This window comes from Alligator mississippiensis, chromosome 4 (assembly GCF_030867095.1).
Source record: "Alligator mississippiensis isolate rAllMis1 chromosome 4, rAllMis1, whole genome shotgun sequence".
In the NCBI taxonomy this organism is placed as follows: domain Eukaryota; kingdom Metazoa; phylum Chordata; order Crocodylia; family Alligatoridae; genus Alligator; species Alligator mississippiensis.
In genome coordinates this window covers 165,271,591-165,288,057 of record NC_081827.1, presented here as the reverse complement: position 1 = coordinate 165,288,057, position 16,467 = coordinate 165,271,591, and the positions used below count along the sequence as shown (strand labels likewise).

Below are 16,467 nucleotides of genomic sequence, written 5' to 3'. Positions count from 1 at the left end.
GGTCCTAGTTCCCATGCTGAAGCCCTGGTGATGAGAACAAGCTGTTCTGCTGGTTTTTTTCTTTTTTTGATGATGAAATAAGGTAAAACAAGGTCATAAAGGAAAAATAGAAGAGGGATCATGAGCTTAAGAGAACTGGCAGGGAGGCAGTTAATGACCTGGAAAGGAAGATTTTATTCTCTGATTAAGGAATTACCTAATTTTGCCAGCACAGCATCAGGGATAAGAGCAGTGCTGAGGCAGTTATACCAGTATAGCCTGTTTTACTCAGGGGCTGGTTTGACTGTTACCACTACGGAGTACAGTTTAGGCAGTAGGCTTGTGCCCACACAATGATGTGTCTATAGTAAAGCCACTGCAACACACACAAATGTACTTTGGGTGGCTCAGATACTATGGCAGGGCAGGCTGGTGAACTGAGCTATCCACTCAGCTTCTCAGACAGGTTCTGTAGTCCACGCTGAGCTCTGTGCTGCAACAGTAGTGCTGCTAGCAGTCCCAAAGCTAGCTTGGGCATGCCTAAAGTAGTCACAGTGACTGCAAAGACATAATCTAGGGGTGTTTTGTTGCTATAGTGAAGCACCCCCCACTGTAGGCATGAGCTAAGACAGGCTGTACCTGCCCTGGCCCAAGGAGCTGTATGAGGAGTTGGTAGAGTTTCCATGACTAACTGGTGTCTACCTCCATTTCTAGAATATGTGAACCAGATGGAGAAATGCCTCTCACCTACCAAACACCCAAGGTCCCAGGTATCCACGCTGGAGAAGCCAAAGGGCCACTTGGGAAAGAATGGGCTGATCAAGGAACCAAAGAACCCCTTCCAGGGCAGCTTTGCCAATGCAGTGGAGAACCCAGAGTACCTAGCCCCGCACAGCCTCCCCTTGGTCCCTGCATTCACACAGGCCTTTGACAACCCTTACTACTGGAACCAGGACCCTTCCAAAGCTAACCTTACTGAGCTGAGCTCCACAATGAACAGCTTTGCCCCAACACCAACGGCTGAGAACCCCGAGTACCTCGGCCTCACCGAGCCCATCACACGGCCCAAGGACACATTGGCTTAATGGCCACAGCTGGTCAATAGTCAGTGGAAAAAGCTCTTGCAGCCAAGGTATCACTATATGAACAGTTCCGGCTAATCTATGCACAGGACTCCAGCGATGAATGCATCCATGGAGAACAGCATCACGGCCCCTTAACTAATCACTCAAAAGCACCTCTTAAGTCTCCCTAAAATGAGATGTGGCTGGAGATGAACTGGAAGGACCTGAAAGGGCTGTTGATTCATCTCTAATACAACAAGCACCTGGTAGCAGGCTCAGTGCTACTTGCAACAAGTTTGTTTTCACTTTTTTATGCAACCAGATTCCTTTTGGCAGATACCTTAATGTTTTGGACAAGGTGGGGGCCATATCCCCATCCCCCCCTTCTCCATGCTGGAATGTGCCAGACTGCTTCACTTCCATGGGCAACTTAGCTTGGAAATACCCACAGCCAAGACAATGGTGGGGTTGAAACACAAGGGCCTCAATCAGAGCAATCCTGATTGGATAAAATGCAACGTGGAGCCCTATAGGAAGAGCAAACCACTTGCCTCTTCTCAAGAGGAAAGGAAAGGGAGGGAAAATGTCCTTTAACTCACCTTGGGTACCAGTAAGGTTGATGGTTACTCTTGCAGTCTGAACAAGATCACTAGTAGTTCATGTTTTGTTTTGGTTTTACACAGCTATGGAAAAAGCTTTAAGGGACTTGGTATAGAAAGAATGGGCGGGGGCAAGCTGAAACAGGGAGCACCTCTTCCCTGCCCCTAAACACCTCAGAACCCCAGCCTACAGAGCTAGGGTCAAGCATGTGCCGTGTACTGTAGCACAGAGCTCTCTCTCTCTCTCATCAAACCATCAAGAACAGCTAAGGACGTGTTCCCAGTCTAAACCACTACTCCTACAGGTTCCAACCAGGGACAGCACTGCTCAGCTATCAAATTCAGCACACATTCTGGAGAACAAGGTGGAAGTCGGAGGTAGCCGTGCTCTCTTGGGGAGAACCTTATCAATGACCCATGCAGCTGGGAAGCCTTCTTCCATCCAAACTTTATAAAATGGGGGAGGAGTTGGGGATGGGTGTTGGTTTGCTCTGATTCTTGCACTGAGAGCGCAACATTAAGCTTGTCGCACTTGCCTTGACTTTCCATTAAGCCAATGGACTAAAAGCCAGGAAGGCCTCTAGCTTTTCCTGCGGTGGCACTGTTTCCACATGAATGTGATGGTTTCCTTCACTACTGTACCTGCAGTATTTATTTTTTTTAAATCAACTGTCCCCAATTTCCCCTCCAGATTCTTCATGAGGGCTACAGATCACATTAATGCACAATGATTAATCCATCTGCTCCCCGAAACTGGTCCATCTCCTGACCCAACAAAAACCCTTTCCTTTTAGAAAGCCATTCTGTCTGCATATGACAACCACTCAGATCTTCCACATGGTTGCTACTAAATTCAGACCTTTGCTAACTTGCATATCTGGGTAAGATTTTCTCCTACAGAAGGTCAGGCGGAACTTGGGTTAAAACAGAGTTGTCTAACCTGCAGCCCAAGAAGGGTTAATTTACAGTCCACAGGCTCCCACTCCCGAACTCCGGCTGTAGCTGGGATCTCCTGGCTCCCCAACTTTCTGCCTGCTCAGAAATTGGACTGCCTTCTGTTAACATATCCCCAATGTCCGTTTTGAACAAATGTTAGTATTGTACATTTTAGGTGACTGCTGGATTATTTTAAATCAATTGTATCAAAACTATTTGTATATTTGAGAATTGTACATTGTTTTTCTACTCTATTTGTCTAAGTGTTTTTTCCCCCTTTTCTCCTATGAGTAGATGTTTCTACTGTTTGCTTTCTCTCTTCAACTGATGCTAAAAGCAGAAATATCAAGCATTTGGTGTCCACAGCAGATAATAATCCTTAGTACTGTGACAGCCCCTTCTTACAGAGAGCAGAGGAACATACTTACCCCTCATGGCTGTAAGTCTAGCTTGAGTCATTGGTAACACAGATGGATAATTGTATATGCTTCTGGGAAAGCCATACCTTAACTGACACTGAAACAGAATAATTAAACCCAGTATACCTACCAGTTGGAGGAGGGAGGGGGCCTCCACTCCTTGTCTTGTTCACAGGTGGGCAGTGGCTCCCAGGAGAGGTCAACTTCACTTGCAGTGCCTAAAAAAAAAAGACACCCACCTTTCCTACTACTAGCTGAGAAGGTGAGTGACCCATAGCATTCATCAACCCAGAATGCGTTAATGAAAGGCTGGGTAAGTGACAAGCTTCTCATTTTAACCTGATCTCTTGAGGGCAAACACTGTCTCTACCCATTCTGCCATGCCAGGGACCATGGTCACCAGCATTCGAGAGCAGGACATCCAGACTTGCTGTCCTCTTCCTGAAGATGGAGTGTACACCAAAAGGGAAACTAAAGTGATTTTTTATGTCTGTTAAAGCAGAACCAGTGAGAAACACTTTTGCCCAAGATTGCTGAAGCAGAAATCAAGCCCCCTCCCCATCCCACTCCCCCTGGATTTCTCTCTGTAGGGCTATGCACAAGCCAACCTATGGAGGTGTTTTCAAGTTTGTTAATGCCATTCCTCTTGAGGGGAAACAGCACGTTGTGACATTAACAAACACTTGGCATTTCACGTCAGCTTACGTCTTCTGCATATCCCAGCAGCCAAGGAGGACCTCATTAGCTTTGAGTGCAGCCTTTTAAAAATGAGACACTGAACACTTGAAACTGTTCGCCTACCTATAATTCATTTACTTTAACAAGTCTGGGAGCCCAGCTGGTGCTAAAATACACTCAGAGAAGCTAACCTTTGCCACATGCATGCAGTATCAAAAAGACATGAAAATACTTGGCATCTCACAATTAACTAACCCGTCTACCCTCAAAGCCATTTGGTTTTGGCTGTTTTCCTTCCCGAGAGGCTAACTCAATATAAAATCCTAGTTTCTCTGGTTCACCTTGCCAAGCTATATTGACATAAAACCTGCCCTATGGCTCATCTCCACTAGGATTTTACAATGGATTAGCTATGGAGTCAACACATTTTTTCCAGTGAACGTACTTATTTTACAATAGAGAACCTGAGGCAAGAGGCGATGTGACTTTCCCTAACTGCAGTTTCCCAGATGAAAATGCATTAAGTGCTAATTATTCATCTCTCACACAAAAGCAGGCACCAAAGCAAACTTGACTGCATGCATTTGTCTTGCTAATGGACCCTTCATATACAAATTTGTTGCAACCTTAAAAGTTCCCAAGGACCAAGTTGGCCTAGAGCAATGGTTCTCAACCTTTTCAGACTTGAAGCCCTCCTCGATAGATTTGAGACGCCCCTTGAAAATACTGGCTCTAACTTTCACTAGATTTTCTACTCCAGAAAAATACCAGAGCAGTTCTTCTGTTGCAAAGAACTCGAAAAGAGCACACTTAACGAGAACATTTTTTACACCAAGCACTCCTATTTAAAAACACTTGGGTTTATCTTGTGAATCATGTTTGCACATCTAACGGTGGTTAAGGATCACTGGACTAGAGCAGTGGTGGTAAACTTTTTTGCCCTGGTGGGCCAGATGAGTGGTGCCCAGTCCATCCATGGACTGGTTGCAGTTAGTGGGCCCAATCCAGTGCGTGAAGTAGGCACCATGCAGCCTGACCTGGTAGCACAGAAAGCATTGGGATACAGAGCCTAGCCCCAACACAGCTACAGGGGGACAGGGGCATGGCGCAATTCCATCTCAGCTGTGCATGGGACGGAGACGTGGCTCAGTCCCAACCCAACCCTGCGGGACTTAAGAATTTGGCAGAATGGGAGGGTGGCAGTATTAATTGTTAGGGGTGCACCAACAGATTTTTTGGGCCGATACCAATGGCTGATTTTTAAGGAGGCAGTGTGACCAACATACAGCGTGCAGACAACATACAGCAAAGCCGGGTCATGGAAGCAGCACCAGCCTCTGGACACAGGTAAGTGTATGGGGAGTAGGGGTTGGAGGTCCAGGAGACTGTCTGGAGGGCTGGGGTATGCATGTGTGTGTGTATGCACCTGCTGACATGGGATGGTGGCCAGGCACAGGGCTGTGGTGGGGCAGGGGGGGAGGAAATCGCTTGGCCCTTCAGCCGGGGAAGGGAATGGAGGCGGGGGCAGTCCTCTGCCATGGGGAGCTCAGTGTTTGAGCTGGTGGCATGGGCCCAGTGCCTTGCACTTGCTGATTAGGGGGCGGGATGGGAGCAGCTGGGGGCTTCCTCCAGCAGGGCTGTGGGGGGGCAGAGGACTGTAGGTTGAGAGTGAGGGGACCCAGCATGGCCTGGGGGGGCAGGGGACTATGGGTCAGGCACCAGCAGGGCCAGGGGGGTGTGGGTCAGGAAAAGCCATGGATCTTGATGAATGGGTCCCAGTACAAAAAATGTCAAGAACTGCTGGCCTAGAGCATCACACTTCAGGCAGCTCAAAGCTCCGACTTCAAATAAAAGGTGTGACCAATATTCACCCTAGGCACTACTGTAACCACAGGTAGAGTGCCAAAGCCCACTGTCCACCTCACCTAAAACAGTCAAAGAATCTGGTGTATGTACCACCCGCTTGACAGCTGCAGACGTCAAAGTGAAACGGAACACAAGTTTTACTCTGATTTGTATTTATTACTGGCTCTTTTTATACACAGTATATAATAAATAGAGTCACCCTCCCTTATCTCAAAGCATAAATTAGTTGCCGGGTAATCAGAATTTCATTGGCACCACCAGGTTCTTTAATGCTAGCGTGTCTCTCAAGTCACTTAGCACTTTTATCTTGCTCATTCCCCCTGCTGACATTCAGTGTCAAAGGGCAAAGTCCTGACACAATAGCAATGTGAAAATTGGGTGTTAGAACACAGAAGAAGGGCTCATTTTTGCAGAAGCAGATGGGCAATTAGAAGAGTCACTCACATAAGGTACCCTCAGGAGAACAATTCAGAAAAGAATGTTTCCATCCAAAAAACCCTTACTGTCTAGTTGATCCTGCTTTAGCACTGGTTTAAACAGTGATGAAGAGGATTTTAATAATTAACTGTAGCATTCAGAGTTTAAGAAAAAATAATTTCTTCTGTGGTTTAGTTTATGGGCAGATTTCTACCAACAGGCCTTCAAAGCTTCGGTCATTTCGCTGCAGAAGGCCCTAGACGGTCACCTTTATCTCCTACAGAAAGCAGCCCTTCATCAGACCTCAATGCCAGGCAAAGCTTTCTCACAGTGTCTACTACAACTTCTGTTGGGAGTTGGAGGGGGGCGGCATTCAGGTCTCTCTTAGGGACCCTCAAGCCATGAGGATTCTAAGGGAGGGTGGCAGTGAGCCAGGAAGTGTTTTCTTCATGTGCTCAAGGAGTAGGAGAATATCCTACTTGGATATTAAAGAAGGGTTGAAAAATAACTGATAAAGGTACAAAAAAATGCTGGGGCTGGGAGGAAGGAGGAGAAGCCCATACTCTCCTTCTCTCTGGGACTTGTATAGGTGTCTAAGGTGAGACAGGTTAACAGACAGGTTCCACTCATCGGTATCCAACACACTAAGACCACTGCATCATAAGTTCTCAGGATCCATTTCCAATAATACCCACCCCCACAACCAACCTGTGAAACAGCTCCATTTATCACAAGGCTCTTTATACAGCATTAGCAATTCATGTTACCTTCAGTTCTGTTCCATACATGACACTGCTCAGCCACAGAGCAAACTAATTAAGCCAGAAGACAGAAAAAGGAGAAGCAGCAAGATAATGAAATAAGGGTAGACAAGTGGGACTGAAGGTGATCAGAGCACAGAAATGGACAAGGGCAGTACTGCCAAGGCTACAGGATGACACATGGAGGACGACTGTTGGTGATTTTCTCTAAGGGTTCTCCATTCCTGGCTCTTCTTATTGCTTCAATCAGCTAGAAAAAAAAAGATAAGAGTTGAAAGACATTAATCCATCCACCAAACACTCTTTTGCAGGCCTCTAGTGGATATGAATGATTGAACCTTGTCCTCACTCAGGGGTCAAGATTTCAAGGTACCCAGGAGGAACCTATGGGAACCATAAGCCCCTAACAGAGACTATAAAACCCCTCCTACTTCCTGTAGGACTTACCCCAGCAATAATACCCTTATGTGTACTTCTGGACCTCTGTCTCACTCCAGCCTGATTCCTGCCTTGCTCCAGCCTCACGATAGTCTCTGCCCCTGCCTTGTCTGGACCTCCTGGCTCTCATCTTCCATCCACCCTGATCACAATACCACCTCAACCCTCAGCCAGATGACTTGGATTGCAACAGATACCTGGTATAACCCCTAGCCTGCCTACAGTAACTCATTAAGTGACCACCCATGGCCCAGTCGATCCTGACAGAAATGAGCTTTAATAAGACTCCAAGGAGAGTAGTAAAGCCCTAGCGTGATGAAATGCCTTTGAGAAACTGCAGGCTTCCAGAAACAGAAAGCTTCTCAGTCACAAAGGAATTGCTGTGAACACAAGAGTCATTACAGGCACTTTCGAAACAGGCTGATGCAAGGTGTAAACTAGGATCTGGACACTTACATCTTTCTCATATGGAAAGCCACCATTCTCTAGTTTGGAGAAGACAAGCTGCCCATTAATTTCAATTTCAAAGGCACCTTAAAAATATATAAAGAGAGATGTAACAATGCACAGGCACCTTCAAAACACTTTTTAAAATGCATTACTCACTGTTATAATGTTGGATCAGACTCTCCAATGTTCAAAGAGAAGATTAAAAACATATCTAACAAGCTATATTACAAGCCTGCTCTGCACCCATCTTCATATATGATTTTTTTTAATTTAAAAGATCCGATTGTTGTATGAAAATTACCACACCTCACAACCTCCCCGCAAGGCAGACAAGTGTTACCATTGCTTTATGGAAGAGGAAACAGAAACATAAAAAGATGGGACAGAACACTCATCTTTAGAAACAGAACGCAGGAACCCAGCTTCAAACATAGTGTAGGATCAGCCCTCGCATCAGGTATCTAGAGCCCCAACAACTGCACTAAACTGGAAACTTCTTAACAACATCAAGTATCTTTACTCTCACCGAGACCATCATCTCCAACAGCATGTCACCCACGATTTTATCAGTCATATGTTGAATAGAGAGAAACTAGGCTGTATGTACGAGGGGTTATTACAATTATAGGCTGAATTCCAGGTTAGTAAAGGGCAAGAATGTTCTTTATGTACACATAGGTGTGTCCCCGACTATGCCTAGAGGATGCAGACTCCAGGTCATCTCTGGTCCAATAGCCACAACTGCCCTACCCCAGGCTCCCCAACACTTTCCCACATATACTACGTTCCTATCAACCCCAGTAATCACAGTGGGGTGCAGCCTATTTGTTGCATCATGGTAAAGCAGCCTCGGCCAACTAAGAAACTTTAAGCCTCCCTTAATTAGGGAGAGTACTGGAGACGCAAGTGATTTTCTGGGGCAAAACATTTTAAAACAGGGATGGGAGTGCAGGTCAAGGGTTCATAACAAGTGTTCCAAGGGGGGAGGCTGAGCAAAGCACACCAGCCAGCGACTGCTGCCTTGTGAACACATTCAAGGAACCAGTGGATGCTGCCTTGTGAAACTCTGCCTGGAGATGTGCATTGATGAGACAGGAAAACCGCTTCCCCACGCTGGCAGCCCATGTTCATTTTGGCATCAATAATGACTCCGAGATCCTTTACTGTCTGTGCGCTGATGAGAAGGGAGTTCCCCAGCCTGTAGGTATGCTGCTGGTTCTTCCTCCCCAGGTGCAGTACCTTGCACTTGTCAGTGTTAAAACTCGTCCTGTTCTCAGACGCCCACCCCTGTAACCTGTCTAGGTCTGATTGCAGCCTATTCCTCCCTTCTAGCGTGCCCACTTCTCCCCACACCTTAGTGTTGTCTGCGAATTTGAACAGGGTGCTTTTTACACCCCCGTCCAAGTTGCTGATGAAGATGTTGAATAGCGCGGGCCTGAGGACCGAGCCCTGCAGAACCCCACTAACCACATCCCTCCAAGTCAAAAATGACCTGTCCACCACCACCCTCTGGGTGCAGCCCTCCAGCCAACTAGTGACCCATTTGACTGTGTAGGTGTTGACGCCACAGTCCCCTAGTTTTTTAACGAGAATGGGGTGAGAGACAGTGTTGAAGATCTTCCTAAAGTCCAGAAAGACTATGTCCACTGCTTCACCTGCATCTAAGGATTTTGTGACCTGGTCATAGAAGGCCACCAGGTTGGTTTGACAGGACCTGCCTTTAATGAACCCATGTTGGTTGCCCCTAAGCATAATCTCCCTTGCTGGCCCCTCGCGGACATGCGCCAGGATAACTCTCTCAAAAGGTTACCCAGAACCGAGGTAAGCCTGACTGACCTATAGTTTCCTGGGTCCTCCTTCCTCCCTTTTTTGAAAATGGGAACCACATTGGCCCTTTTCCAATCCTCTGGCACCTCTCCAGAGCACCATGAGTGCTCGTAAAGCCGTGTCAGGGGTCCCGCAATGACCTCTGCTAATTCCCTCAGCACTCTGGGGTAGAGATCGTCAGGACCTGCTGATTTAAATACGTCCAGACCCACCAGAAGTTCCCTGACTAGGTCCTCACTGACCCTAGGTCTGGGTGTGCCTCCCCTGGGACCTACAGGGGGTCCTGGTGGGGGAGGTGACCCAGTCCCTGCTCAGAAAAATGGAGGCAAAGAAATTGTTAAATACGTTAGTTTTGCTGTCTGGTGAGACGACCAGATTTCCTAGCGTGTCCTGCAGAGGCCCCACATTACCTGGTAACTTCTTTTTACCCCCTATGTATTTAAAAAATGACTTCTTTTTGTCCTTGATCTGGGTAGCTTCTTGAGGAGGTGTGGAAGGGGCTGAACCCCTGCACACTCAGAGCAGGTACATATCAGGGTCTCCTTGTGCTGGCAGAAGAGATAGGTGTTGGCAGTGTCCATGAAACGTGACTGACATGTGGCCATGATGGCAGCTCTTTGTAGGAGCTGTCAACTGAGGTCCCTGATGGCTCGTATCACAGTGGGATACAAAAGCAGTACTGAGGGCAGGCTGGTCTCAAACCAGGCAGCTGCACAGCCAATGAGAAATTCATCAGCATGGGACCAAAACTATGGCCTCCTTTATCCCCCAAGAAATTTAACTATTTTTTCCCCAAATTATTTGCAAGACCTATGTGGTTACAAGGCTTTGACTGGCACACTGGCATCTGAGCTCTCCGGAGATCTTGCTGGAAAGTCGTACCTTTCCCCCCAAGCCTGGACTCGATTTCTATGTCTGGGTACTCTTCTTTCACTGCACTCGCCAGCTCCTGGTACGTCGACTCAAACCCACAGGGCTCACTGAGAACAAGGAAAGAGAACCCTGCTGTCAGGCAAGGAAGGTGGGGGGGTAGGCACACAACACTGATAGCCTGTCTCTGTGAGCAGCACTAACACAGCCAGAGGTGCCACGGCACAGGCTGAATTATTACATGAGTGCCCTGTGGACCCAGGCCCACTCTGAAACTACATGCCCTACTCCGTTTCTGGAGAAGGGGCCCTAAAGGTGTAACTGGGTACTTGCGACAACTGAAGAGAAAGCTGGGGGGGGGGGGGGGGGGGGTTGTCACAGGGCAATAACAACTGCTCCAACAGCCAAGGACAGGGCTTGGCCAACTGTGGCCCCCAGGCCAGATCTGCCCCAGAGCACTTGGGGGGTGGGGGGTGGGGAATGACACATACACATACCAGAATCATAGGAAGTCAGGGCTGGAAGGGACCTCAGGAGATCCATTAGTCCAACCTCCTGCCCAAAGCAGAACCACCCCCAACTAGATCATCCCAGCCAAGGCTTTGTCCAGCCAGGTTTTGAACACCTCCAAGGATGAGACTGCACCACACCTGTGGGTAACCTATTAGTGCTTTACTCCCCTCCTAGTGAGGAAGTTCTTCCTAATATCTAACCTAAACCTCCCTTGCTGCAACTTGAAATCATTGCTCCTTGTTTTGCCATCTGTCACCACGGAGAACAGTCTAGCTCCATTCTCCTTGTAACCACTCTTCAAGTAGTTGAAGGCTCGGCTCCCCTCCCCTCCCCTCCCTAAACTAAACTAAACTAGCTTCCTCAGTCTTTCCTCATAAGTCATGTGCCCCAGCCCCTAACCAATTTCTTAGTCCTCCCGTGGACTCTCTCCAATTTGTCCACATTCTTTCTATAGCAGGGCGGCTAAAACCAGACAGAGGACTCCAGATGCAGCCTCACCAGTGCTGAATAGAAGGGAATAATCACTTCCCTTGCTCTGCTGGCAATGCTCCTACCAGGGCAGCCCAGTATGCTGTTAGCCTTCTTGGCAACAAGGACACACTGACTGCTGGCTCAGAGCTGCGACCAAGCTGAGCCACTCACCCGCTCCTGCGCGGCCCTCCCTGCTGGGCACTTGTAGCAGGGCCAGTGCCAGGAGGCAGGGGCATTTGCTGAGAGCCACCTCAGGCTAAGGGGGGGGGGGGGGGGGGGCGGGGCAGCATGCGGCCCCGGGGCGAGCAGAGCAGAAAGGCAGAGCAAGCGGGGAGCAGAGAGGGAGCAACTCCCTCCTGCGCCCCCGGCTTGGCTGGGCTGTCTCCCTCCACCCTATGACCTATGTCCTTCTAAGGCCACCGTACCATACCCCAGCCCACCCACAGTCGCGGACCCTCCCGTAGGGGGGAGCCCTAGGAGGTGGGGGGGCGGCAACCCGGACCTCTCCGCAGCGAATCTCACCAGTACTCCACGACGATGCGGACCCCGCGCCCCGCGGCTGGAGGCGGCACCGCCACCGGCTCGGCTCCGCCGCTCATCTTCGCCGCCGCCGGCTGGCCCCGCTCGCACTTCCGTGTTCCCGGGTCACGTGCAGGGGTACTTCCAGCTACCCCTGTGGCCCCCCACAGCGCCGCGCAGGCGCACAGCCGACACCACGCTTCAGCGCTACCTGCTGGCTCGGAGGGGCAGTGCGGCGCTATGAGCCCAGCCGGGCCTCGGCTCGCTAGTCGCTCCGGGCCTGGGAGGGTGTGGGCACCCTCCGTCCTGGCGGCCTCTCGCCCATGGGGCCGGCCCCTTGGTGCCACCCAGCGCCCGGCCCCACTGGCCTCTGCCCACTCCTGCTGCGCCCCGCGCTCGCCCGGCCCGGAGGGCCTGACCCCTCCCTGTGTGGGGTCCCGCCTCCCTCCGCGCCCACCCCGGGCCGAGCCAGGGCGGCGCCCTGCGGGGTCGCGGGGCAAGGCCGACCCACGCACCTCGCGGGCAGAGGACGGAGCGAGGAGGCCGCCTGCGTGGGCAGGAGGGACGAGAGACGGATGCCCCATAAACCTGCTCCCTTGGGCCCTCACACCCCAAAGCCGGCCCTGCTCTTTTCAGCCGGGCTCGCCTCATTTCCCAACCCCCACAGTTGGGCCGTGGGCAATTTCTCCTACAAACAAGTCCTCGTTGTTTCGGTTAGAGAGGTCCCCCTGCCCCCCGCGTCGACCTTTCTGCTGTAGCTTGAATCCTGCGTGTGCAAAAAGATGCTTGCCCAGCTCTGAGAAAGTGTTCGGCGTGTTCTGAGGATTCCCTCATCCTCCCCCTGTAGAAGAGTCCCTCAGCTCCCCCTCCTCAAATACCTGTTTCTGTGTGGTCTCCGTTAGATCTGAGTCACAAAATGTTTTCCTCCAAGCAGTCACCAACAAGTCAGTGCGTTTCCATACCCATGAAATGGTATCATCATTGGAAAATCTTTCCCCCCCAAAACATACAGTTCTTCCACGACAATCTTCTTCCCCTAGAAACCACCAGCCACACAGGACTCGGTTCGTTCCTCCTCTTCATTTATACCTGTGATACTCAGTCCTGCCTGGCTCAGGCGTCATGGGAACAGGCAGTGTTAACCTGAGAGCCATCTCCTAGGCACTCCTGGGTGAATTGTGGCCAAAGAGAAAGCTTTGGTGCAGAGGTGCTCAACCTCTAGCTCTCAGACCAAATGCGGTCTGTGGAGCTGTGGCATCCAGCCCACGGGGCTCCTCGTGGATTGGGAAATTTTGTGGCAGGGGAGCAGTGACAAGTCATACTGCTGCCTTTCCCCCACTGCCAAATTTTCAATCCCCTTGACACCAGACCACACCCCCTCCTTCCCCAACACGGCTGTATTGGGCTTGGGCCCATCCCGCTTCCCCACTGTGCAGCCAGATCCGCCCTGCGGATGCTCTGAGCACCGTCCATCTGCCACAAAGGGGAAAAAAGTTGGGCACCACTGCTCTGGTGCGTTAGTCTAATTGGCACCATGGCTGAGAGAAGAGACTTGTATTAGTCACAAGTGCAGGAATGACAGACCTGTCGTGTGCAGGGAACCGAACCCCCGGCATAACATCTCTTCGCCAAGAGCTGCAGAGGGATAAGGTGAGGGGCCGCTTGTAGTCTGAGCATTGCTGTTTGCATTCATTTAGTCAAGAGTCTTATTCGCTGCAGGCCCAGACCCAAGTTTGCTCCTCAAAGAGCAGAAAAGGGACTCAGTTGGGCAGGGGTCTCCAGACGTGCCTCCCTTTGCTTCAGTCACACAGCCGCAGAGGTTCATGGTCCTGTTCAGACAGCACCAACCCAGGGCACAGGAAAGGGTAGAGCATGCCCTGGAAGTGGCCCTGGAGCAGGCAGATCTTAGCCATGCCATGGGCATCATAAAACCCAACCCTGCCACACTCATAATCCAGGCAAACGCCCACCCTCCTGGGCCTGGTGTCAAGGGTCAGGCGGTCTGGGGGTGAGGAGAGGGCATAGTAATGGTCACCTGGCAGCTTCCGAAGGGCCCAGTAGCCATTTTCCGGGATCAGATCTTCTGTCGCCTGGCGGTTGACTCTGTGGCTGGCTACCCCAACTACCCAGTTGCTTTTGTTCCCAACACTCACCTCCCAGTAGTGCCTGCCCGAGCAGAAGCCTTGGGAGCAGAGTACATACAGACAGGGATGGAAGCGCTGAGGATCCTTGGGAATGGTCTGGGAGCGATGTCCCAGCTTCACTGCTTTTAAGTCTTCAGAGAGATCCAGATGGGCATGGGCTGTGTGTGGATCCAGGGTGAGGCTCTCCAATGCAGACTGCATAGCCTGTCGCAGCATCCTCCTGCAGATGGCATACATCAGAGGAAGGCTGCAAAGGCCTGCTGGCTTGCTGAGACTCAGTTCCTCCGTGTGCTCCTTCAGCTCTGCCTTGAACTGGTCTACTTGGCTCCCTGCCGCATCTGCAATGTGCTCATCACACTCTCTCACCTGGCCCAGGTAATCCACTATCTCCAAAACATTGGCTGCTCTCTCAGTGATCTTCTTCAGCCTGTTCTCCAGACCTCCAACTACCTGCTCTTCCTCTTGGCTAATCTTGGCCATCACTGACTGCTCCTCAGCATAGAGGATGTTGTGCATCTCCTTGAACTGCCCCATGACTTTCTTTCAGAGGGACTCCAGGCTCATCTGAACAGCCTGGATCCCCTCCTTGTAGTGACAACAAAGCTTTTCTGCCTCTCCTTCAGCCTCCAAAAATTCAGAGACAATGTCTTCCACTCTTTTGCCACCGCCTTGCTCCTCGGGGTCCTTCTTCGAAGCCTCCATGGAGAAGCTTCCTGCCTTCTCTCTGCCCCTTCAGCTCCTGCAGTGGGAGGTTAGCAATCCTGCCTCTACATTTGATGATGTCACTTCTTAACGTACAGTCTCCAGGTGCCTTTACAGCTGGATCTGCCTACCTCCCAGCAGGGCTCTTCCTCTTTGATAAATAACTACTGGTATTTGTGCTGCACTGGAACCAGCCCACAGCAAAGCCGAGCCCTGCTGCTGGCTTCAAGACAAGTTCCAGTTTCCTAAGGCTTGGCTATGAGTTATTTTCGGTTTCACTGAAAGCAATGGGAGGGTCCTGCATTCGCTTTCTCCTTACGCCACCTGGGAGATTCCAGAGGCCAGAGTCCTCTTGTTATCTGCAGACCACGAAAGGCAAATGCAGTGTCCATAAAGGCTCTCTATTGTGCCAGAAGTTTAGGGCCCTCCCCTGGGAGGAGCTTGGACATTAGAGCAATAGTTTAAATCAGCGGTGCCCAACCTTTTAGCCCCATGGGCTGGATGGGTGGTGCCAGGTCCATCCACAGGCTGGATCCAGTCATAGGCCTTGGTACACAGGGCCAGCATGGAGGGGAGGGGTGCAGCCTGACCCTGATGGGAGCAGGGAGCAGCCTGGTCCCCATCCAGACACTCAGGGGGGAAAGGGTGGAGATGGGAGCGGAGCAGCCCTGATTTGGACACTTGTGGTGGGGAAGGAGCAGAGTGGCCCAGATCTAGATATGTGGGGGATGGGGAGCAGTCCAGCCTGATCCAGATGTGTGGGGCAGGATTGGACAGGGAGCAGCCTGGCCCAATCAGACGCTTGGGTTGCAGGCCCAGCTCTGATTCTGCCATGTGGCAATGGCCCAGGTACAGCTGGATCCGGAGCTTCCACTGCTTCCCTGCTGCCAAATTTTCTGACCTCTGCAGCTGGATGCCATGGCTCTGCAGGCTGCGTTTGGCTTGTGGACCAGAGGGTGAGCACTCCTGGTCTAAATCAGTGATTCTCACCCATGGTGCTGGGCCACCCTGAAGTACTGCCAGATCCTTTGAAAGGTACAGGGAGTTGTGAAGAGCTAAGTGAGGGATGAGGAGATAAGCAGATAAAGCACACGCTCAGTCTATTCCTGCATGGCCAGTCTCTACCCCTATTGCCCAGCCACTCCACAAGGAGGGAAGCACTGCATTATATAAATTAGTTTTGAAATTGGATGCCACACAATTCACAAATGCTATGGAGGCATGCCTCAAGTCAACTGAGGGGTGCCTCGAGTCCAATTAATGGTGCCTGGAGACCAAAAAGGTTGAGAACCATTGATCTAAATACACAGAGAGCTGAGCAGAGAGGAGGACCAGTTCAGAGCCTCAGTTGCCCCTGGGGAAAAGGTGGGCATCATGAAGGCACCTAACAATTGTGGAGGAAGTTTTTGGACCTTCATCTCAGAGCTCAGACTACTGGCTGGCCACCTGCTGGCCCTTAACAGCCTAGGTGGCAGCTGGATGGGTGAAAGACATGTCCCAGCCCCTGAACCCTTCAGACTGCAGGTGAACACTTCTGGGGTCTGAAGGTCCCACAAGGATCCCTATCACATCTAGTGAGGCTGGGCCCTGGTTTCTGTTGTCCCATAGCCTGGCATAGTCATTTACACCTCTGCAAAAACCATGGCCATTCTCAGACATGCCGCCAGGGGGCAGCAGCACTCCCCTCCCAAAATGATACGATGGGATACATAGGCCTGGCCCTCACCCCCATAACTGCTCCCTAGTGGGGTCCACCTGCCCTGCCGCACTGGTGCAGAGAGCGCTGGCAAGGAAGGGCAGGCTGGGTCCTGGCA

The 16,467-nt window shown here is 50.8% G+C and overlaps 2 protein-coding genes across 4 annotated transcripts in view; one reads left to right on the top strand and one right to left on the bottom strand.

Annotated features, from left to right (window-relative positions):
- ERBB2 (erb-b2 receptor tyrosine kinase 2) overlaps nt 1-2,832 on the top strand; it is a 51,747-nt gene extending 48,915 nt beyond the window's left edge. For both annotated transcript variants that reach the window (XM_006275439.4, XM_014603659.3), the window contains one exon: nt 694-2,832. In XM_006275439.4, the coding sequence (XP_006275501.1) occupies nt 694-1,064 (371 nt within the window). In that variant the 3' untranslated portion in view covers nt 1,065-2,832. The remainder of the gene's footprint in view (nt 1-693) is intronic.
- A 2,844-nt stretch (nt 2,833-5,676) lies between these two features.
- MIEN1 (migration and invasion enhancer 1) lies at nt 5,677-15,526 on the bottom strand. 2 transcript variants are annotated; one of them, XM_006275442.4, is made up of 4 exons: nt 11,811-12,188; nt 10,317-10,414; nt 7,614-7,690; nt 5,677-6,969 (listed from the first exon to the last, which is right to left on the bottom strand). In XM_006275442.4, exons 1-4 carry the CDS (start codon nt 11,885-11,887, stop codon nt 6,886-6,888), a joined length of 336 nt encoding a protein of 111 aa, XP_006275504.1. In that variant the 5' UTR covers nt 11,888-12,188; the 3' UTR covers nt 5,677-6,885. The 2 variants fall into 2 exon arrangements, 1 of the variants encoding a protein (XP_006275504.1); XR_002088799.2 differs by lacking the exon at nt 7,614-7,690 and having other exon boundaries at nt 6,882-6,969; nt 11,811-15,526.
- Between the last annotated feature and the right edge of the window lie 941 nt (nt 15,527-16,467).